Below are 23,937 nucleotides of genomic sequence, written 5' to 3' on the forward strand. Positions count from 1 at the left end.
TGCCTGACTTTCAAAATAAGCAGCCCCCAGTGTTTTAATTCATTCAATACTGTTGTTGTTATTCAAGCAGAAGCAGCACCTACAAATCCCAAGACAGAATATAGTTTCATTGCATTTTTCACATCAAACACAATTATTTTTACACTAGTATCTCTAAAAAAGAAGCAAACAGGAGAAGGCTGGTTGTTTAAACAGGACACACAGGCTTATTGCTTCCACTCCTTATTTAAATCTAGCTTGTGTATCTCTAAGTTACGCTTTTGTTTACAACACAGATGGTTCAGGGGAGACTTGGGCACACAGTTAACTTTCCTAACATGAACCACTTCACCTGAATACAAGGAGACCATTCAAACCAGTAAAACCGCGCTTGCACAATCTGATCATGCAGGATCGGCACGGGACCGAGGAAAAGGAGACTATATAAGGGTCAGCTGAACAGAGCAGCTTCCACAATTCACAAAAGAGCCACAATTTTTTATTCCTGTCTTTTGATTTGCATATAAGGTAGAGGTTTTTTATTTTAATTAATCTGCTTTCTGTGCTGAAAGGCCAAGATGGGAGAGAAGGGAAAGCAGCCGCTGCAAGCAGGAATGCAAAGTAAGGGATGCAAGTGCTGTGATCAGAGAAACTTTATACCGGTGTCTGTGCGGCCAGGAGAGTGGACTATGCACTTTCTGCCCTGGTAAAGTCAGCCCTATCAGCAGCAATCTCTGCCCAAAGGGAACCAAACTGCGACGACCCAGGTCATAGTAAAAGGAGGAAAAACTTGTACAACTAGTTTATTCATTAAGTGAAGGCAAAATATCCGACACAAATTAGCCAGCAAACTTCTTTATTTCTTGGTATAGTCTAACTACAAGTGTACAGATTATTATTTATAGCAACTAGGAATCCTATTCCCAAAACCGGTATGTATAAAGAGTGAAAAAGATCACAACTATACAGCTATCTTATCTCACAAGCTAGAAAATATATTCTTTTGCTAAAGCCTTAATCCCACACATATATAGATATGCAGTTTTATCACTGAAAGCATTCCAATATCAGTGGGACACTTTGCAAGTGGTAAAGTCTATTGACTGTTAAATAAATCCAGGTGTTTAGATTTCCATTTCCAAGGGTAAACCTAATAGAAAGTCAGTCCTACAAAACATGCACGTGAGCTGTCAGATACGTTTGAAGGCTCAAGGCCACTGCTCCAAAGGAAGTCAGGCCCTGATAGAGCCAAACATTTAAGGATTAAAATAATGGCTGTGAAGTTAACGTGATTGAAATACTTGCTACTTATGTCCTAGGAGGTAGATGTGTGAGGCGAGACCTTGCTGAATCAACATTTCTGTTTCTCATGTCACATCTGATAGGGAACTGCTTTCATGTGGTCTCAAGATATCTCACGGGCATAAAAAAAGAGAGAGAGAGCTATCATTTCTCTATAAAGATTACCACAAGTATTTTTTCTTGAGGCATTTCTCTTAAGGGTTCATTTGCCACATCTAGAAAAACACAGGTTTTAAAAAATTTAATGCAACTGGAAAAAGCACCTCTGCACCCACCTGTGGCATGGCTGCAAGAAGGTGAGAAAACAAAGTAAGGTTATTTTGCCCATCCCTGGCCTAACTTCAAGCCCAGTCAGGCTGCCCGCGGCCTGGTGGACACGAGGGACAGGCCGCAGGGCACGGTGGCGTTTGGGGTCAGCCAAAAGCACTGCCAATACCGCGCCTCAAAGACACCGGTGTACGCTTCAGGGCGAATTTTAATTCTTCCGAGCCACCTCGAACTACTGACAAGGAAAAGCCGTTTCTGGAGCACACGTCGCGTCCCCAGCAACGTGGAAGGGAAACGGCCCTAAGTTACCACAGGAGGAAAGGACCCAACGGCTGCTGTTACACAGGACGGGCGAGACAACTGTCATCTCTCCCGGCTGTGAAATGCCACAAAAACTCACACAACCGCGAATTATCTGAAGTGTCCTAGGGCCAGACCAACGCGGCCCGCCTCGGCCTCCCCTCAGATCCGCCATCGCCCTCAGCGCCCGCCGTCCCTCGGCCTCCCCTCAGCGCCCGCCCCGGGCTCCCCGCGAGGCGCCGGCCGCGGCCCCGCGAAGGGAAGGCCGCTGCAGCGCCCATAGCGGCAGGCGAAGTTGAAGCGGGTGGCGGGATCGCTTCTCCCCCGGTACCTGGTGGTGACCAGCACGGCGGGTGCCGGGCTGTGCTGCATGGCGGTGAGAAGCGGCGTCGCTGCCCCACCCCGGATCGGCACCGTCCCGGGCGGAGAGGCCGCGTCCGGCCGTCACGGGGTCCCGCCTCCCACCCTTCCTTCCCTCGGGCTGGTAGCGGCCGCCCTCCCGGATGTTTGCCAGCGGACGGCTGCGGTGCAAAACGGCGGCTGGGAAGAACTGAGGGGAAGAAAACGTCCGGGCCAGGGGAGAAAAAAAAAAGGCAACGCCGTAGTCGGCAGGATTCGAACCTGCGCGGGGAGACCCCAATGGATTTCTAGTCCATCGCCTTAACCACTCGGCCACGACTACACCGACGAGAGGCCGCTTTGGCACCAAACCTGCAGTAATTCATTCTGCGCCCGCTTCTTTCTCTCTTTATGGGACGAAAACATTCAAAACATCTCCCCGGTGACATGCGTGCCCTCCTCCCCGGTGGAAATAGCCTTAAAATAGCCGGCACGATGCTGCCGCAGACCGTGAGCCTCACTAAAAGGCTGCCCGGCGTCCGGGCGCCTCCCCCGCCGCCGCGCCTCGCCCTCCGCCGGGCAAAGAGCGCAGCCGGCAGCCGCAGTGCCCCGGCCGCAGGGCTGCTCGGTTCGCTCCAACTGTTTTTTTTATTTTGGAAAGAAAGCAGCAAGGAGCTGCTCCCTCTGCTGCCCTCCGCTGGCACCCACAGGTGGCCCGGCGAGCCCAGCTTCGTTTTCTCGCTTCTGGGTCCTTCTTCTTTCTCGGTGCATCTCTGCGCGGAGCTTCTGCAGGGAAACACCGAGAAAAAAAGCTTCGCACCGGGCACAGCTTTCTGCCGCCTGCTGCTCACGCTTCAATATCACGGCAGAAAACTAAGGAGATGGTGGGGAATATTAGAAAAACAATAGAAAGCAGATGCTGCATCAGTGCAGCCACCCCCCGAACAGGCTCTGCACCCCGAGTGGGTACGCAGTGGGTCCAGGGGTGCCCCCAGAGAGGAGCAGCCCCCTAAAAGAGAGGACCTGGTACATGGATAAAAGCTTTTCATCCCAGAAAGAAACAGCTGGACGAGCTGGGGATGTGATGGAAGTCTGGCAAAATCAAGAGAGCTCCAAAGGTGGCAGATATAGAATGGTCTTTCGCTGCTTCTGGTGAAACGAGAAGTCTGGAGCATGAAACTCGTGAGTCAAAACAAACAAAAAGGGGAGACTTCCTAAGTGGAGTTCCTTCCCAGACCCTGGTTGTTTTCTCTCTCTGGCTATTGCCACTGGAAACTTTTTGTTAAGCAGAGTGTAAATACCACTGCAAGGCTTCAGCGTTCCTGGCACAGGAATTGTGATTGCCAGAAGTGCTGCAAGCCGCTAGAAAACACTTTTGAAAGGTGAATCATTCTCATGTGGCCTCTGAAGGGTTAAAAAGCTCTGGGCTGGAGTTCCTGAAAGCATTTGTATATCCTAAATAGTTATATGTCTAAATGAGTTACTTCTCTAATGGTATTTTTATCCCTGTTTGGCTTCCTGGATAATCCAATTTATTCAGATAGTAATAGGAGTAAGCAGCTGGCAGTTTGCCGCCTGAGACAGCAAAAATAGAGCAGGCCCTGAGCCGTGAGCCCCCGCTGAGGCAGTGCTTGTGGCACTCGCTGAGCAGTGTCCATCCAAACGCTGCCGAGTGCCTGGGAAGATGCTTCAAAAACTGAGGCTTTTCTCCCCAGATAGAAGTGTCTGCTTGTGCCCAGTATGCTACTAGGCTCTGTCTTTGACCTGGAGAGGTTGTGTGCACTATGTCAGTATGCACGTGAAGAAGTCCAAGCACTGCCTATTTCTCTGATTTCTTAGCAAGTCTCATCACATGTGGGATTTTTACAAGTCCATAGCCTGTGTCGTCAAAGCATCATGTGGTTGGAAACTAAAACAAATGTCTCAGTGCTGATGACCTCTAAAGTTATGGAAAGAATCAGCTGACTTACCCATGAGTTTAGAGTAGGGTCTTTAATCAGGTGGTGACTGTGAAGAGTGCATTTCTGAGTGAATCTCGGCATAAAAGGTGCACAAAAGTCAAACTCAACAGAAGCAAACTGTAATATGCCGTTAGAGCTGTCTGCTGCAGCTGAGCCTTTTTCAGAAGCAACCTCACAGAATATTTGGAGTTTGATTTCCGTATTGCTTTGGATGCTACATAGAAAATTTCTTCCGTTGGACCCATTATTTTTTTCTTTTTTTCTGGCAGAAGAGAGCATGTCAATGAGCACTGGCCAGATCCTGCACCCAGGCCGTCAGGCACAGCGGCACTGATCGTCAGCGTAGCTGATTATCAATTGGAGATGTGCAGGGGAAGGCCTATGGGAGGATGTGCAGCAAATCTGAGAACTAATACCAGTAACAGTCATCACTAATGCAGGTACCATTTCCTACCAATATTTGTGTTACCCTCAGCTGTTCCTGTCACCCTCAAGGGTCTCCCTTGCCTCAGTTCAGTTGTGTATAAGCAAAGGAAAGAGGAAGAAACTCTCTGAAGTCTCAGGGCTCTTTTCTTTGGAACCGATGGCTTTTTTCCTGCTTTTTAACTCTCCAGTGTTGATTGGTTTAGTAAGTTGCTTGGTTTATTTTTATTTTTTTTTCTTCCTTTCTGGCCCCTCAACAAACTGAATCAACATATTCATGCAGTCGGTATTCAGTGGCGTAAATTATACATAGCTGCAGCATCTCTGTAACAAAACTATTAATGAATTTGCATAGCATAACTGCCCATATACAATCCCATATTTTTTACTTTGTTGGAGCCTCTCTGGTTTCTAACTAGATGAGGCAAGGTCAAAGATGACTGCTCCAAGTGGAAGAAGATGCTCAAAGAAAAGGAGGCCAGTCTGATTTCAGTCAAAGGCCTCTAGAAAGTGAAAGAGAAGAACGAATGGGAGACAAGTAATTAAGCTCAGTAAGTGGTTGGAAGGACCTTCATTTGTGTTCAACACATCTGAGTATTGGTCAGTCTCCATAAGAAGAGCTCTAGCTGACAGATGGTATCATCCTGCAAACCTAAAGTAGTAGCCCCCACAACACAGGGGTTTAAAACAGAATCGTAGAATCATAGGGTTGGAAGGGACCTCTGAAGATCATCTAGTCCAACCCCCCTGCCAGAGCAGGGTCACCCAGAGCAGGTCGCACAGGAACGCGTCCAGGTGGATTTTAAATGTCTCCAGAGACGGAGACTCCACCACCTCTCTGGGCAGCCTGTTCCAGTGCTCTGCCACCCTCAAAGTAAAGTTCCTCCTCATGTTTAGGTGGAACTGCCTATGCTCAAAGAAGCAAGGTTTAAAAAAAGAATTTAAGGAGAGATGCATATAACCTTTATAGCTGGTGTAGCTGTTTCATGAGTCAAGTGGCTGTTTCAGTTTTTACAATCACCCTCACTGAAAATCTTTTAGCTGTCATTATTTCACTGAAATAAAGAGAAAAAGTAATGAGCTATTCTCAGAAATGAAAACTTAGAGACCTAACCCCAACAGCAATACAGTATCCTTATAAATCTCATAATTTTGAGACACCTTTTGAACATTTGAGTCCAATAATACAGTTCTGCTGATCTGGGAGCACCCACTACATAACCAGTTTACGACCCGCATTCTGAGCAGGTCGGTTTTTTCCATAAAAACCTTCTTGTCACATTGAAGTAGTCTAAGTTTCCACTATATCTAGAGGATTATCACTTTGTGCTATGAAACAAGAACTATCTTCCCTCAGAGCAACTATGTCCAGCACTGGCAGGGCTCTCAGAGAAGAGGGCTCCTGGAAGCTCGGCACTTGGCTGGTAAATGAGTCAGTATCATTCTCTTTCCCCACCTCTTAATGAAATCCCTCTTAGGGACCAAAAATTGTTTCTACTCTCCTTCCACAGTACTTATCTGCTCTCCTACCTGCTGACTGCACATGCAGGAGCAGGTCCTGCAGGTGTTTCCTTAAACACGAGAAGAGCTGAAAGGCCGTGTAAAGGGGAAGGGGTTGGGATGTTATCCTGTGCTCCATGCCTGAACTCTTATCAAAGGCATCCGACGAGGCGTGCATCCTCCGTGACCCTGCATCAAACCTCTGCCCTGCAGGGTCACAGATCAAGATGATCCTGCTTTGGACTACCTTCCAAAACCCCAGTCCCAGACACTCAGCACAGCCCCATGGCGTGTAGATATTGCAGACCCCATGCCTCAGGCACCCAGGTGAGGGTGACTTCTGCTCAGGGAGGGTGAGCATCAGCTGTGTTTGCCTCTGGACTAATTTTTCTGCCCACTAGAGAGCACTCAAATACAACCTATAGACCAGGGATGGGTTGCTGGTGCTAACTGCAATCCCCAGCTGTGTCTCACCCTTTGGGACCCAACTGCCCAGCTCCTTTCTTGCACGGTCAATCCCACCAACTCCCATTGAACCCTCAGCTCATGCTCAAAACTTGACTCAGGGACCAGTTACACTGGGATTTTTCTGCAGAGGTGAAGCCAGACAGTAATATGACTACATTTGCAGTTAGGGCTGATGTTTGTATTTACTTTTTATATGCAGTTTTACTCCCAATAGTTAAACTAAGAGCCTTTCATGGACTCATAAGCCGGAGGAGTTTTCTCAGCCACCTGCCTCAACACGAAGAGGGTTGTGGGGGACCAAGGGTTAGGTTTACAGTTGGACTCAACGATCTTAAGGGTCTTTTCCAGCCTAAATGATTCTGTGATTCTATTCTAAGTGGGAGCGGGATAAAAAAGGAGGAGAAGAAAGAAATGCTAAAGGTTAGAAATCAGGAGCCTACAGCTCCTGTCCTCCATGTCCTCTCCCTGTGCTAGTACAGGGCTTTTCTGCCAGAGAATAGATCATTCTCCATCCACCGGGCTGGAGCAGGACAGGCAAGGAAATACAGGGAGACGCGATGGAGATGCATCAATCATCCCCCTCCCCAGTGCTCAGAAAGGGGCACAGACATGTTTGCTGTCCCTTGCTAGACATGACTCAAAAGCTCTTCCCTTGGCCCTTGCTACGGAGACCTAAAAAAACATGTGAAAGAGGTTTTTGCAAGGACTTGGACAAGCTCAGATGGCTCGGGGTCCGGCAGGTGACTGCAGAGCTTGTGGCCTGAAACCTGTGAGGTAGCCAGGTCCTCTGCAGAGCTTATGGTCTGATGCCTGTGAGTTAACTGACAAGCAGGTCCTGGCCACCTTGGGGAACAAATTGGTGCCAAAGTACTGACCTGTTTGGTGAGCGGGCAATGGGAAACATCGGCAGCGAGGAGTGCGTTGGAGGGCAGCCGTAGCGGAGACCCCAGACCTGAGAGGTGAAGGGGACAGTCCTTCCCTATCCCTTCAGCTGTGGCTGGGGCGTGGAAAAAGCAGGTTTGCACCAGGTAGCCTTTTGCCTCTTGTGCTGGAGGACTGCCCACCAGGTGTCTTCTGCAGGCCCTGAGTTCCCACAAAGGGTTAAAGTGAGGAAGAAAAACCTCCCAAAGCCTGTTAAAATATTGAGTGATTTGTGGCTGGGGTCTGTTCATTCAGCTCGATGCAAACGGACTGCAGCCCTATAGTTTAATCCCTCTCTGTTCCCCATGAGGGCACAGGGGTTCTCCATCGGGGCCAAAATGTGTGACCCCATGAACTCGTCCCAGAGTCACGTCTGTCTCCCGGCCGCCGAGCAGGGATCAGGTCCTGCAGCACTGCATCCCTGCTTGGCTGTGATTCTTGGCAGCTCATGGATTTGCTTTTCATCTCCCCCAAGACAGCAGGCAAACAAGAGTGAGTTTATAAACCCAGGGGGAATTGTCCACCAATTCTTGAATTGCTGGCAGAGGGCTTTGCCTGTAAGCATGGCAGGATGAGGAGAAATCAGAGCCCTGCTCAGAGTATAGTAAATAAAATGGGGGGAAGAAAGCAAGGCAGAGGAACGTATTTAAAAACAAAATAAATTGGCTATGGAAGCACATTTTAAAAGCTGAACATGAAACTTTTTTTCATGATTCATATTGGGAGAAATACAATATTATTTAATTACTGAAAAAGGCTACACTAGAGTAACAAGATTCCAGGGAGATGACCAGTCACTTTATCACTCTGGTCAGATGACAATTACAAGACCCAGATGTGAACTACTAGGAGATTTTATACTAGGGCTGGGCTTCTCTGTGAGTTTCAATGGTAGCCAAAATGGTAGATTTAAAGTTCACTCTTGTTATACGACGTGGTAAGGTTGTTGATAGCCTGTCAAGGCAGCCTTTTAATCTACACACCTCCTAAAGTCAGGATGGAGTTATTCTGGGGAGAACGGAGGAGAGTTATGTAGCTCTTCTTCTTTATGCCTTATGCTTCCCCCCCCTGCTTTAAACAATTAGCCTGTAATACGATAAGCCACATGTCAGGAATAGTCTAGCAGAAACCACAGGTAATCCCAGCTGAAAGATAAACCTGGCTCTTGACCTGCTGCAGCTCTGGAATTAAAATTCCACCTCTCTTAAGTTTGGGGGTCGTAGGTAGATCTCAATTTACAGTGTCTATGGGTAGGCAATGGAATGAGGCCTAAATGGTTGAAATTCATGACTTTAGAAGCAAATGTCACCGTGTTGGTGCTCTTGTGCATTAAATATGTAGATATACTTACAGTAATTGAAAATCTAGTCAGTACGGTCTCTGGAGCTAAAAGAGTGATACAGCTGATGCATATCCAGCAAATCTCACATTTATATTGTAGGTCAAGTGAACTAAATGCTTTCTTATCACACTTCTCCCAAAGAGTAACTACTAAAATGATACTACATGGCTATTGGAGATTTCATAGAAATGGATGATTGTCCTTCAGAAACACAGAGGAAAATACAGCTCTAGAGATAGATGTAGCCATTTATGCTACAATGGTAGCACACAGTTTGGATATTTTTCTCATGAGCCAAGTTTTCAGCTCTCCATAAGGGAAGGAGAAGCAACCGTCACCTGGTGAGAGAGACAATCAGACTGAGGAGAATGGAAATAAAGTTTTCTTGAGAGTCCACCTTGTTCTAGCTGGTCCTGTAACCAGCTTTATCCATTCCCTTCTCATATGACTATGCTGAAATCAGTCACTCAGACTTCAAAGCTACAATTACAAAACCAGAATGATGAATGCTACCCAAACATTAGACACTCAGGGGAATTGGCCTGGTGGTCTGGGCTGTGCTGAGCTGGGGAGTGGAAAGGGAGACCCAGGACTCATGGAAAAACTGATTGCACGGCAGGTGCATCCCCAGAGTCCATTAGGAGCATCCATACCAACCCTGTGGAAGGCTGGAGATTCACCTATATGTAACCTTTGCCCAAGCTGCCTGCAAGAGCAGGTGGGGACCTCTTACTGCAGAGAGGGAAAAGCTAAGATGGGAGGGAGTGTGCTTGTCCCAAGGCCCCACTGGCTTAAGTCCATCTTGAGGGGAGTGCTCTTCATTGCTCCTACTACCAGCTTCCTAGCTCCCCACCAAATACGAAAGGTCTAGACCTTTCTTTGCTCAAAAGAAAAGCCCTTGTTTGTTGGATAGCTAAAGCTCACCCCAACCTTGCTGGAATAAGCTTTTGAAAGAATGAAGCTCTTGACAATGAGCTAGGTTTCCAACACACAAGGTCATCTGCTATACCCTGCCCTGGTCTCCAGGGTCTCCAGGGCTCTATTTACACAAATAAATTAAATAATGCCAGGGAGCAATGTCAGCACTGTGACATTGTTAAAAGGATCCCTGGTGTGTTTTCAGCTTAGGACTCTGCTGAATGGTTCCTGGGGGCAGCTCAGTTGTTAACACAAGCCAGGGACCTTTCTCAACTGACAGCTTCTACATGGCCATCAGCCTTGGAGGCTAAGGGAGTTTAGCCACATGGACATGGTCTGATCCACAGCAACTGACCTTGGTGACAAAGAGTGGTCCTACAAACATTTAATTTAGGTGTATAAATGTAGCCTAAGTGGCTAGCTCTACTTGCACAATCATGTATCCAGCTCTGGAGCCCTCAGCACAAGAAGGACATGGACCCATTCCAACAGGTCCACAAAGGGCCACGAAAATGATCAGAGGGCTGGAGCACTTATGCTATGAGGACAGGCTGAGGGAGTTGGGCTTGTTCAGCCTGGAGAAGAGAAGGCTTCGAGGAGACCTTACAGTGGCCTTCCAGTTCCTAAAGGGGGCTACAGGAAGGATGGGGAGGGAGTCTTTATCAGGGAGTGTAATGATAGGACACGGGGTAACGCCTTCAAACTGAAAGAGGGTAGATTTAGATTGGATATCAGGAAGAAATTCTTTACTGTGAGGGTGGTGAGGCACTGGAACAAGTTGCCCAGGGAAGTTGTGGATGCCCCATCCCTGGAAGTGTCCAAGGCCAGGCTGGATGGGGCTTTGAGCAGCCTGGTCTAGTGGGAGGTGTCCCTGCCCATGGCAGGGGGGTTGGAAATGGTGATCTTTAAGGTCCCTTCCAACCCAAACCATTCTATGATTCTATGTCCATCTGGAGAGCTTATGGGATGAGTCTTTACATTCACAACCTGTCTTATAAATACTGTATCCACAAGCCATCACTGTACAGAGGAAAAAAACTACTGAGAAGATTCAGATCTGGGTTCACTTGCAGTTTCCACACCGCTAAAGCATCAAGGCCCGGGAAGACCTTTAACTGTCCTGGTGCCTTTGGCTCTTATTAAAACTGTCAGCCCAGACTTAATCCGCGCTGAAGGGTGAGTCCCTGCAGAAAGGATAGAGGCAGAATTTAACACCTCCTTGTTCCAAGTGCAAAGTGCTTGTTAGCAAACCAGCAGCTACCTGCTGGACAATCATTTTGTTTCATACAGGAGCCAGTCGTAGCAAATCATTTTCAGCTGCGCTTTTTTTCTGGACGCAGAGCGAGGAGCCCAAAATGGCATATTTTGACTTACTAACCTGGTGAGATCAACGTGTGAACCACAGAAATAGGCAGAACTCCCCACATACACTGCTGAAGTGACCCACGCAGTGGTGTGCTCTTCAAGGATTTCTTCAGTATCGTATGTATTTTTTTTCTACTAAATTCTGATGATCTTCTCATAAGGGAATGTGCTTTACTCAGGTGCTAAAATAGGCTCTCTGCAGGCTGCGAGGCACCCAAGACATCCACATGGTGCTGGCAGAAGAGGCAGAAAGCGTAGGACAGCCCCACTGTTTTCTGAGACAGCAGCTGGAGGTCTGGATGTCTCAGGTACCACCAGAATCCACCTTAAGCATCTGAGATGTTTCAAGTGCCTGAACTTGGACATGAACATTCGGGTGAGTAGGAACAGGCAAGTGGGCAAGGCAGAGCGAGCACGTTGCCTGCATCAAATATAAAAGGCAGAAACATGTTACCTAAACACTGATGTCAGCATAGCCCACACCAACTTGCGGTCTCTGCGGAGAGCTGTAGGTAGGGGGTTGTCAACACGTGCCACTATAATGTATTAGGAAATCAAGGTTATTGCTAATAGGGCAGTTGACATCCCACCCAGTAAGGTGTATTTGTCCATGGAGCTGTCACTGCCCAGAGGCATGTCTTTAACTTTAGTGGGAGCACTAAGTAAATGTGCAGGGACTGCAGGATTTAATACACTGCATTCAGGGGCCAGGTGGGGGGGTTGGAACAAGGTGATATTTAAGGTCCCTTCCAACCCAAACCATTCTATGATTCTATGATATATCTCCTCATAATGCATCTACCTAGGCAAAGTTACGCAGGCAAAAACCTTGTTCTGACTTATATAGTAAAACTATGCAAAGGACCCTTAAGCGAGAGGTGATTTGCTCTTTTTATTAACTCGAGGGCTCTTTGAAACAGAGTCAAGGCAATGCAAAATAAGATGGAGCTTCGCCTGATACACCTACAGGAAAAATAACAGCTGATCCTGCAACTCACGATCAGAAGTCCCTCTGACAGCATGGCACAAAGAAAAAGGGATGCGCCTGCATAATGTATTCCTGTTTTCAGCCAATTTTCCAGCTCCTTCTCTTATATACAGTACACGCTTGTACTGGGTTGTTTTACATATGTTTCACAGCCTAAGGGGAGAGAATGCACAGAGTCTTCCAAACTGCTAGTGCCTTCCCCGTGTCATCTGTGCGTCGGAAAACACCTTGCACGGAGCCTTGCTGCTATAAATCCCTTCACCGGGAGATGGTGCTGCTGCCCTGGGAGTGATGCCTCCCTGCGAGCCCCGGCACCCCCCGGCCCTCCGCCTTCTGCTGATGCTGGGTCCCCCTGCAGCCACCCAGCCCCTCTGCTGAGGTGGGTCGAGACGGCCCTGCGGGGTGGCTTCTTCTCCTCGGACCTTCTCATGCTACTCAACAGCTGAAAGAGAAAGAGGCCCAGGGCATGAAATGTCTATCAAAAAAAAAAAAAAAAAAAAAAGATGGAAAAGGCAAGATGGAAAAGGAAAGCAGAAATTTTGGGGTTAAAATGCAGAACTGGACAGGAGGCCACATGATACAGTGGTGGTAAAAAGTAGTGTATGAGCTGCTCAGTTTTCCCCATGATCTATGCTTGTATCTGTAGGGCCTTTCAGGTGAGAGGCGTCTCTCCTAACTGCCAGGTGCCCAGCCCAAATCACCCACATCCGTCGCGGAAGGACATGCTGCCTTGGCAAGAAGGTCAGAGAGACATAGTCTTTGAGAGAAGTGAGCCAGACCATGCAAAGTTGCAATCAAACACAACTTTGGACCACATCCTTTTCCCTACCCAGGCACCCACCTTCCTCTGTGTCTCCTCCTCCTCACAGTCCAGCACAGCAACAGGCACAGAGGAGTTAAGGGAGGAGGACTGGGCTGGAGCAGAGCGGGTGGCACGTCTGCTCTGGCCCTCTGCATGCCTTAGCTGACTCCCACGGCTTGTTGGTGTCCCCAGAGTTACTGTCAAGGAAACCAAAGTTGATACCTCCAGCTACCTTGTGTTGTTAGCTGCACTTAGGTAGGATGCATCCGCCTGTTGATTCCTGCTCAAGGTGATGTTCCCAAAAAGGGAGGAAATCAGTTCTTGGGGAAAGGGCTTTCTTTGCCAGAGCCCCATCACTGTGGAGAACTATTTGGGCTTGAGCTTAAGGACTTCAGAGTTTAGCTCCATTTGGCTGGTCTACAGCAGAAAATAAAAGCAGGGGATTAAGAGCATTGAAGTGAACGAGAGAGCAAAAGTAGCTGTCTGACAAGGAATAAACAATCCCAAAGGATGGGAAGACAACCTAAAGGGGAAAAAAAACCCCACCTTGCTTCCATGTTCATAGCCGTGAACACCTGCGTCCAGAAAGGAGTGCGCCAGAACTGGAGTTACTGGTCAGACTTTGCACTGGGATAGAGAGCAAAGGACTTGGTTTTGGTACAGAGAAATTCTCTGTCTCGAGTGTCAGAGAAGTGAGACTGACACAACAGCCGTGAGCAGCGCTGGCTAGGGAGGGATGGGGAGAGGGTGGAGAACGAGTCTCCTGGGAATAGCTGGGAACTGGAAAGATCGGGGTCAAGTACGGTGTGCAATGTTCCCTTTCTTACGCTCCCTTGGGTGCCTGCTGGCAGGTGCTCTCCCAGCCAGGTCTCCCCTTTGGGGCTGGCTGATGCCCTCAGCTCTGAGAAGCCTTTACATAGGGGCTGAGAGCTGGAGGACAAGAAGCTGGGGAGAAACAAAATAATCTGGGAGACAGATGAGAGAAAAAGGGATTGAGTGGAGGACAAAGGGTGAAATATGTAAAAAGAAGGAAGCACAGAGCAGGGCTTGAGGAGAGCTGGAGGAGAGCACTTCCCCTGGTGACACCTCACATGGACAGCCAGGGCTGGGGAGGCAGCTGAGGTCTTTCTGCATGGGCAGACCAAAACCTCTGCAACAGCTGTCTCAGCTGGGCTCTTTGGTTAATGCTGTAGGAATCACTTTCTGGAGGTACGGCTCTCCCTCCAGGAACTATTAATGAGAAGAAGATGATTAGTTAGACTGAGAAAGAAGCCAAAATGAAGGAAGGTGAATCCCACCCCTTCCGACCAGACGCTAGCCTAGACTACCACCGTAAGGACACTTGGGCTGAGTCATTGCCCCGGCTCTGCATCTGTGGCTTGGTGCACTGACAAATTATTTGCTGACCTTGCGCTTCTCAAAAAGCAAACAGGCTTTTTTTTTTTTAATTGACTGAGTGCTCAACTGTGTTTTGACTTACTATCTTCAGGTGGCTTATGCCAGACCCTGTTGACCAGATGCTGAACAGGACAATTTTCCCCCAGGGGAATGGAAAGTCTAATCCAAGAAGCTTTTATGGTTCCAGAAGGACTGAACTCTTAGCAAAGCGTTTCCATAAGTCTCCTGTCCCCTAACTAGAGTATAGTGTTCAGATAGAAATTGATGTGAGACAAGCAGAGCTTTAGACATCCAGATTGCGGTGACGTAAAGTCTCTGGGCCTGAAGGAAAGCAGCCCTACGGCGTCTTTGAATCCATCTGATGTTTCATGCATGGACTTTGTACCTTGATTTGTCTTATCTTCCCTGGCTACCCCCATGTAGACAATCAGGAAGAATTCAGCTTGGCTTCAGTTTAAGTAAGTTTTGGAAGGAGCTGCTGGAAGATTTGGAAAGAAAATGATGCTGTTGCTTGGTTACTTGCTGAGCTGGTCTTGCCGTCACTTGTAGCCATCTCGCTAGAAGACATTTGTTAAGTGAAGCCACAAGAGGCTTCTTGTGTGGTCACTACATGAAAACATATTCTTCCAAATAACCACTGGCATTGATATTCTGACCACTCTGAACTTGCTCAAGACTTGGAAACGTGATTGGGCGCCGCTGGCTTAGCTAATGGAAACAGCCACAAACACCTCCAGTTTTGAAGCGTGGAGGGGGTTTGTCACTGCAGTTTATTTTTATTCCATTAAAAAGTGCCGATGACAGGAAAGATGAACATCTGTGGAGGTGCAGGGCGGTGGGAACATGGCTATTATACCAGGTACATGGTTATTGCTTGAGGGTTTCCTTTCTGCCTCAGTTTCCTCCTTTGAGAAGTGGTCTTCTGCAGCCGGTGGGGTTCTGGTTAAATCAAATACCCGCTTCTTGCCTTTGCTGAAGAGCATCTGTAGAGCAGCCCCTCTCTGGCAGGCAAGAGTCCCAGGCTGGGACCTTGCCCACAGTTGCAAAGGATGATGCAGCCATGGTAGGAGAGTCCACCCTGTCCAGGACTCAGCCCCACGCATGGAAGTGAATCAATGCTCCACACACAAAGGTCCCCAACCACCACGGACGACGCAGGAGGGCAGGCAGGGCGGTGCTGGAGACCAAGAGAGGGAGCAGAGGGAGGGAGACTGCAATGGAGGGGACAAGCCCAAGTGTCAGCCAGGCAGGAACGACTCCTTCCTGATACTGAAGGAATCAGCATAACAAAAATGTTCTCGGTAAAAAAAAACAACAGGCTTAGTGAGCTGACTGCCCCCTCTTGCCAAAAACCCACCCGGAAGGGCCTATTGGTGAACGAAGAGGGAGACTGTGGTGGGACACAGTGCGAGCTGTTGAGGTACGGAAGTCAAGATCCCTCCTGGGCATACAGCCATTGGCTGCATGTAATTTGGGACAGCTTCTTAGGAAAATATTAGAGGCAAACACGGCCCTTCATCTTAGGTTCTGGCAGACTTCTGGTTCCTTTAATAGTGAACAGGGTGATGGGACAGTCTCAGAACCGTGTTTTTCAGTCCGTGCTGGAGGTATGCAGAGGATTTGTAAGTGTAAGAGCAAAGAGAGACAGAGCAAGTGAGCAGGGCTGGAGCCAAGGTGACCACGTTGGTTGAGGGCCACCATGGGCAGAAGCACATCACTGTACCCACCGCAATGGGGAGTGCCCTCAAGAGGAACAAGTCTATTTGCTGGTGAAGCCGAATGGACATAAAATCTCCTTTGGTTATATGGGTGTTTTTTCTGTATAAACTCGCTAATTGAGTTGTAAAATAAAACTGCAGCCTTTCCTCTCCAATTTCTGCTGCTGCAGCAGCGTGCTAATTTGGTTTTGGAAGGGGGCTGGTAGAAGGTGGCTCTTTGCCAGCATGAAATTATGCGCAAAAGGTTTGCAGTGGGAGAGAAGGGAGCCCGTCCTCGGAGCGGGGAAGGGCTGGGGGCAGGAGCTGCCGCGGCGCTGCGCAGGGCTGGGGTGGCTTGGGAAGGTCCTGCAGCTGGGCTGGGCTGGGCTGATGGAAATTCAAGAAAGCCCAAAAGGGTTTAGATGAAGCTGCAATGGAGAACAGATGGGAAACTCAGCGTTCCTGCACCTCGATGGACGCTGTGTGGTTGAGAGGATGGGCTGCGGGATTTCACATCTCCCCTCCGGCACGGCCGGGCAGGATTTGCTTCTTGGGTCTGTGTACCTGTGTGTGTGTGTGTGTGCGCCAGCTGGTGCGGGCATGTGTGCCTCATGTCACTCGGGGTTCTGTGGGTATGTGCATGCCTGTGTTTGGGTCTCCATACAGACGGTGAGGACAGGGATCTGGCTGTTATCACCCAGCAGGCTCCCCCACGGGGACAGCTGTGCATGAGGACAAAGATGATGTGGTGGGAATGCCACTATTGCTCAGTTTCGCCGGCTTGCACCAAGCGGGGATTTGGCCCTGCTGCCCACACTGGGGGCTGAGAAGAGGACTGGTCTGGGGGCAAAAAAGTTGGGGGGAAAGAAAAAAACAGAGGGCACAGCTTGGCTGTCTGTCGCACCAATGTAATTTTAATTTTTAAAAGATACATGGAAAAAATGCAGTGGTAGTTCCAGTCCCTGGGAATTTGGCAAAGCTTGGGGTTCCTCACAAGTGGCAGGTACCCACACCCCAACCTGTGGGAAGATGTACAGACCCGGGTGGCCCAGGGCACAGCCCGCACTCACCATTTTTGTACCTTTCACCGTTTCCCATGAAAACTGGCTGTGTGAAAGGACTCCAGGCAGGAGGCTCCAGAAACCATTGCAAGAAGCCCAGAGGTTTATGGATAGACTTGTCTGCCTATTTTCTAAAGCTCAGCAGTCCTTCCCATTGCATCATCCCTCCATCCTTCTGCTGACCTTTCCCTGGGCAGCGCTGGGAGGGGACAACTGCTGTACCCTGCAGCGGGGGCATCAGGAGCACAGTCCGTGGGTCTGGGGCTGCTGGTGGAGGTGGGAGTGAGGGGTGCAGGATGGGACAGGGGTTTTTAGCTGTCCCATCTTCAGAAAGGGCTGCCCTTGAGCACTCAGCTGTGCTGCCACCTGCTCCAGTGCTGTGAGGGCACCCAACCGGGGTCCCAGCACCCTGCCCAGGGGAGAACAAGGCATCAGGTGGAAGGTCTTGTTGGGTGCTCTTTTAAAGTGACCTTTACTGTCTGGACAGCATCAGGCTGAATTTAATAAGGGCTGACAGAAGAAAAACACCTAAAGAAGCCTTCCTCTGCCTGCTCTTCCTCTGCCTCCTGCAGAGCCTCCTGCCCCAGCTGGGTGAGGGCTCGCGGTGGCCACTAACTGCTGGGCGGGTGGTGCCAATGGCAAACAGTGCAAACGCCGTGCAAGCCACACAAACGCCGTGTAAGCCCCGTGCGAAGGCTGCGCAAGGTGCTGTGCGAGGCGTGCCAATGGCTTCGGGCCCGGGGAATCCCGCACCCGGGCATCCCGCACCCTGTAGGACAGGGATTTCTCGGGACGTTGTCACGGGAGCTGCGCGCTGTGTGTACGTACCGAGCAAATCCGCTGGTTGGCATTAGAAACCCGCTCGCGATATTGCGACAAAAGCACCTGCGAAATTAACAGCAGAAAGAAATCCGAGAGGCCGCAGTGACAAATGCTCGTGAGAAGCGATTGTTTGGGGGGGGCGGGTGGGGAAAAAAAAAAAAAAAAAAAAAAGCCGTGTTTGTTTTGGCGAAACACCTACATTCCTTCAAATAAATCATTGCAGCGCTTGTTTTTGTATTTGCGGAGAAATCGCAACAGACATAACCAGGGACTTAAGAGACTTGAAATAACATCCTAGTAAATACCCCGCTTTGTTATTTTAATCGAGACCCAAGGAAACATCTGAATTTTACCAAGGAAACCCTCCGTGCAAGGGAAAACATCACCCCGCAGCGCGGCCGGGCTTTGTTTTGCTGCGGTGTCGGTCTCCCGGGCAGGAATTACCGGGGCTGGTGGAGGCGCGGAGCCCCGCGGAGCAGCGCGGAGCCCGGCACCCCCCGGGGCCGCCCGACAGCGGGTCGCTCCGCGCTCCCCCCGCCCCTGTGCCCGCGGGGGGGGCCTCCAACACCGGGGGCGGGGGGTCGTCTTCCCCCCTCCTAAATGCCGGCGGGGCGTCCCCTTCCAATATGGGGCGGGGGGTCCCGTCCAAACCGTGGGGTGGCGCTTCCTCCCTCCACTATGGGGCCGGGGTGTCCCCCCCGCAAAGCGGGGGTTGGGGGTATTGCGGGGGGGTGTCTCACCTGCGGGGGGGAGGCGGGGCGGGGTGCGGGTGGCGGGCGGTGCTTGTGGCGGGGTGTGGCGGGCGGCCGGCAGGGGGCGCCCCGGCGGCGGCGGGCGGCGGCGGCGGCGGCGGCGACGACGGCGGCGGCGGCGGCGGGCGAAGACGATGTTCAAAAGCGGGCGGGGAGCGGCGGCGGCAGCAGCACAGCGCCGAGCACCGGGGCCGCCGCCATGCGCCTCCGCGCCGCCGCCGCCGCCCTCTGCCTCTGCCTGCTGGGCGCCTGCCGCCTCCGCCGCGGGCTGGAGGCCGCCGCCGTGCGCGGCCCGCCGGCGGCCGCTCCCCAGCGACCCTCGGCAGCCGCGCCTTCCTCCTCCTCCGCCTCCTCCTCCTCCTCCTCCGCCTCCCCCTTCTCCTCCCCGCCGCGGAGGGACGGGGCTCTCCGCAACGGCACCGTGGTGCCGCACCACTACATGGTGGCCCTCTACCAGCGCCTGGCCGCCCGCCGCGCCCCCGGCCGCCGCGCCGACACGGTGACGGGCTTCGCGGAGCGGGCGCGCAGCGGTGAGTGCCTGGCGCACGGCGCAGCGCAACGCCCGCGGTGGGACAGGGGAGCCGGGACGGGCCGCTCCGCCGGGACCCCGCCGTCGGGCGGGGAGGGATGGGGATGGGTTTGGGCTTGAGGATGGGGCTTGGGCATGGGTTTGGGGATGGAGATGAGGCTTCGGCATGGGTTTGGGGTTGGGGCTTCTGCATGGGTTCAGGCTCGGGCATGGGGTTTTTGTATGGTTTTGGTCTCGAGGATGGGGCTTTTGCATGGTTTTGGGCTCGAGGATGGGGCTTTTGCATGGGCTTGGGTTTGGGAACGAGGCTTCTGCATGGTTTTGGGCATGGAGATGAGTCTTCTGCATGGATTTGGGCTTGGGGGTAAAGTTTCTGCATGGGTTTGGTCTTGGGGATGGGGCTTCCGCATGAGTTTGGGTTTGGGGATGGGGTTTCTGCATGGGGTTTGGGGATGGGGCTTCTGCATGGGTCTGGGGATGGGGCTTCTGCATGGGTTTGGGCATGGAGAACAGGGCTGTGCATTGCATCGAGAGTGCAGGGATGTGGTTGTACGCGGGGATGGAGCTTGCACATTTGTCTGAGCACGGGTTTGTGCTTGGGATGGGGTTGGGGATGGGGTTGTGCGTGGTTGCGCATGGGGCTGGGGCTTGTGCGTTGTTTGGGGAATAGAGTTGCACATTGGTCTGAGCACGGGGTGGCTGCGTGGGACGGGGTAGCGCATGGGGATGCGGATGCAGCTTAACGGGGTAGGGGCCGTGCAACAGTTGTTTAACGGGGATGGAGCTGCGCATGAGTTTGAGCATGGGACCGGGGATGAGGAGAGGGGTCGGGGACGGGGCTGTGCGTGGGCATGGGGTGAGGTAGCAAGGGGAATAGCAACAGGGTTGTGCCTTGGAGGTGAGGAAAAGGGTTTCCGATGGAGATAATTACGGGGCTGTGCCTGAGCGTGGGGTCGGGGATGGCGGTGGCACATGCAATCGGGGTCGAGGATGCCTTTCGGGGCTGGGGATGCGGTTTGGGACAGGCTGCGAGGTGCAGCCCAGCCGGGACAGGGCGGGCAGGGGACACCCCTCCGCCCCCATCCCCGCCACCTGATGCGCTGCCCGGCAGCGGGGAGCGGGGCGTGCGGCGCAGTTTGGGGGCAGCTTCTCCGCTCAGCATCCCCGGGACCGGGAGGGAGAAACCCCGCCGGAGCCTTTTCAGCCCGAAAAACACCACGGGGCACCGCGATGGGCCGGGACGGGGAGGGAGCGCGGCCGCGCTCCCTCCCCGTCCCGGCCCATCGCGGTGCCCCGTGGGGGGAGGCTCAGCCCCGGACTCCGGAGCCCCGGGCTGAGCTCGGTATCGCGGTGCCCTTCTCCCTCTCCCCCCTTTTGTGCCCCCTTCATACCCGCGGATCTAATGATAATAATCAAATCAACACATACACGCACTTAACGATGTAGTTTTTTATATATATATATATATATATATGTGTGTGTGTGTGCGTCTATATAGACATTACGCCCTGCCGGGGAAGTTCGCTCGGCTGGAGAGATAAAAAAATAATAAAATCACGGTGGAATAAAGTGAAAAGAAAAACTGAAAAGCAGCCCCCATGCGTGACACCGGCTGCTCCGGGGTGGGAAAGTGGCGGCTGGTGGTGCGAAGCCCTCCCCCCCCCCCCCAAAACCCATCCATCCCCAAACCCATCGGGGGCCGTATCCTGCCGGCAGCCTTTGCGGGGAGATTTTTTTGCTGAAAACTGGTGGGGAAACGGAGAGGCAGCTCGGTGGGACCGGGGCGGGGGGAGATGCTCCGGTGGGAGAGTGGGCACTGCCCGGCTTGGGAGAGCAGGGGGGAAAACCACGCACAGGTCCTGGGTGGTTTCGGAGCAAAACGAAACCAGATGAACCCTTCAAAGGGGTCTCCTTGTCTGCTCCTCATAGGAATTTTAGATCTGCTTTTAAAAAAGAATATATATAAAAAAAATAATAATAGCAGCAAATGACGGGGAGACAAATCTTCCCCCCCCGGAGGTTGCAGGCTGCAGCCGGCGGCGCTGCCCACGGGAGGGGGCTGCCTGTGGGGGTGTCGGGCAGGGCTCTGCCGGCAGCGGGTCGGGGGGCTCAGGCACAGCAGCGATGTTTGCAGCGTGCCCAGAAAAGAAAAAAATGACCCTCCCAGAACTCATTCATCTCTTCTCCCCAACCCCACCTCCGTTGGTTGTTTTTTTCTTTTGTTGGTGTTGGGTTTTTTTGTTTGTTTGGTTTGTTTTTTAATTCTCATTGAGTATTTAATCAGGGCCAGAAACTGCGCAAGTCTGTGTTTGGCCTTTGGATCCACCAAAAATAGTGACAAATTGAAACTGGGCTCACTTTCAGCTTCTGGGAGTGCCTCTATCAGACACCCCGAGGCACAGCGGCTGCCTCCCTGACGTGAGTGCCTGTGCCTGCTTGCGAGGGAAAATGAGATTTTTCACAGCATTTTACTTGGCATGGCTGGGGCTGGAGCAGGGGCTGGGTGTGTGACACGTAGGGCAGAAGAAATCGGTGACAACCTGCTGATTGGGGATGGGACTGAGCCGCGCAGGTTCAGATGGGGCTTTGGTGCCAAAACAGGATAGTGATGCAGCTGGGGGCACTGAAACACCCAGGGGGAGGAGGCGAAGCCACCTCGGGACGCGGGGAAGAGTGCTGATGAGAAGCCACTTGTTTGAATTGATTCCTCCCTCCCTCTCCGCCTTCTCCTCCCCGTTTTTTTTTCGGTGCCTCCAGCCAGGGTGACGGTCCCGGGCGCAGGGCACAGGCTGTGTCCCCGCTGGGATGGTCAGCGAGCCTTGCTGCAAGGGGATGATCTCCCCCGTTAGCTCTGTGTCCCTTGTGCCTCCGTAACGAGAGCTTGGCTTCAGCTTGCTGAGTTTTTGTGCTTTTTTTTTGTCCTTTTTAAATTTTTTTTCTTTTTTTTTTGTTGTTTTATCTCTTCCAGATGCCTCCCCGTCCGCCCCCGAGCAGCGATACCTCTTCGACATCTCCAGCCTGCCCGAGGCGGAGGAGGTGACGGGAGCGGAGCTGCGGATCCTGCGCGCCCTCCCTGAAAACCGGAGCTTGGCCCTGTCCCCCGAAGGCACCTTCCACCACCTTCTCCTCTCCACCTGCCCAAGCCGGGACGGCGAGGAGCCCCGGCTGCTGGACTCCAGGGCTGCGGACATTTTGGACGCGGGCTCCTCCAGATGGGAGGTGTTTGATGTCTGGGAAGCCCTGCGAGATCGGAGGGAGAGATCTCTCTCGGGCAAGCTGCTGTGCTTCCTGCTGAGGATCGTCTCGGAGCAGTCGGGGCGGCTCCTGCCCCCCCGGCAGATGGGGTTCAGCAAGCCCCGGCCGCAGCCCCACGAGCGAGCCCTGCTGGTGGCCTTCTCCCGCACCCAGAGGAAGGAGAACCTCTTCAAGGAGATCCGGGATAAGATCAAGGCCCTGGGCAGTCCCCCCTTCCTGGAGCCCCCCGATCCCGGCCAGCAGGCGTACCCCAAGCGGAGGAGGAGACGGACCACCATCGCCGCCCGATCTGGGGGCAGAGGCCACGGGAAGAAGGCGAAGACCCGCTGCAGCAGGAAGCCCCTGCACGTGAACTTCAAGGAGCTGGGCTGGGACGACTGGATAATCGCCCCCCTGGATTACGAGGCGTATCACTGCGAGGGGGTCTGTGACTTCCCCCTACGCTCCCACCTGGAGCCCACCAACCACGCCATCATCCAGACCCTGATGAACTCCATGGACCCGGAGTCCACCCCCCCGAGCTGCTGCGTGCCCTCCAAGCTCAGCCCCATCAGCATCCTCTACATAGACTCCGGGAACAATGTGGTTTACAAACAGTACGAGGACATGGTCGTGGAGACGTGTGGCTGCAGGTAGCAATTTCTGCAGCTCTCCCCCTCCCCGCCCCACACCGCCCAGCAGCCCTGCCCCATTTTATATATAGAAATATAAATATATATATATAAAATATATATATATATACACCACATACACATTTTGGTGTGTGCCTTTCCAAAAGCCAAGCTCCGAGCAGGTGTCCCCTGCCTTCCCAGGGACGCCTTGGCCGTGAGCCCAGGAGGGATGGGGGATGCCCCCCCCTCAGACAGCAAGGCTGTAAATTGTCCCCCCGGGACCTCTCAAAGAAAGAAGGACCCCCACCACCCACGCTGGGTTTCCCGGGGCTCAGCGGGGGGTGACGCGCTGTGGTGGGAGGCCGGGATCCCCGCTCGGAGCTGCCCCCATCTCCGTACCTTGCCTGTCCCCCCGGTCCCGGGGAGGGGGGCCACACAGCCCGGCAGAGTCCCTGGGGGATGCCTGCTAATCCTCCGAGCTCTGCCTGATCGCTTGGTTTGCCCAAGCTGAGCTGACACCTTCTTTCCCAAAGGTTTTGGAAAATGTCTGGCCAAAATTGTCTCGGTGTCGGGGGGGTGACGTGGTGGGGGACAGAGTGGTGGCTGCAGCACGGAGGGGTCGGGCCAGCATCACCCTCCAGCTGTCACGGTGGGGTGAAGGGGAGGTGGGAATGCTCTTTTCTTTATGTTCAAGGAGTTTCTCTGGTTGCCTTCAAATCTCTGTCCTGGGTTTGTGGGGGGAAAACGAGGGATCCCCCGGAATTGCGGGGAGTGGAGAACCCATGGCCATGGGAGGTTGAAACCGTTTGGTCCAGGCCTGTTTGTGGTGCAGAGATCGGTGGGTGCCGTTGGGGACGGGAAAGATGGTCCCTGTAAGTGGAGGCTAAAGCAAGAGTCGGGTCTGAAGTAGAGCTCGTGCTCGCGATGGAGATGGGGA

At 52.3% G+C, this 23,937-nt stretch overlaps 2 protein-coding genes and 1 non-coding gene across 4 annotated transcripts in view; 1 reads left to right on the forward strand and 2 right to left on the reverse strand.

The window, feature by feature from the left end:
* The window catches only part of HS1BP3 (HCLS1 binding protein 3), a 53,081-nt gene extending 50,372 nt beyond the window's left edge, over positions 1-2,709 (reverse strand). The window contains exon 1 of one of the 2 annotated variants that reach the window (XM_063330553.1): positions 2,470-2,709. Coding sequence is in view for 1 of the 2 variants with exons in the window: in XM_063330551.1 (XP_063186621.1) it covers positions 2,180-2,220 (41 nt within the window). In the remaining variant the exon portion in view is untranslated. Of the gene's footprint in view, positions 1-2,179; positions 2,380-2,469 lie in introns of those variants that run through there. The other variant, XM_063330551.1, reaches the window with a different exon arrangement.
* TRNAS-AGA (transfer RNA serine (anticodon AGA)) lies at positions 2,449-2,530 on the reverse strand. The gene has a single exon. It is a non-coding gene; the product is annotated as a tRNA-Ser (tRNA).
* Positions 2,710-18,758: 16,049 nt separating the features above from the next.
* Positions 18,759-23,060, forward strand: GDF7 (growth differentiation factor 7). Its single transcript, XM_063331243.1, has 2 exons — positions 18,759-19,135; positions 22,103-23,060. Exons 1-2 carry the CDS (start codon positions 18,805-18,807, stop codon positions 23,023-23,025), a joined length of 1,254 nt encoding a protein of 417 aa, XP_063187313.1. The 5' UTR covers positions 18,759-18,804; the 3' UTR covers positions 23,026-23,060.
* Positions 23,061-23,937: the final 877 nt, after the last annotated feature.

This window comes from Chroicocephalus ridibundus, chromosome 3, assembly GCF_963924245.1.
Source record: "Chroicocephalus ridibundus chromosome 3, bChrRid1.1, whole genome shotgun sequence".
In the NCBI taxonomy this organism is placed as follows: Eukaryota; Metazoa; Chordata; class Aves; order Charadriiformes; family Laridae; genus Chroicocephalus; species Chroicocephalus ridibundus.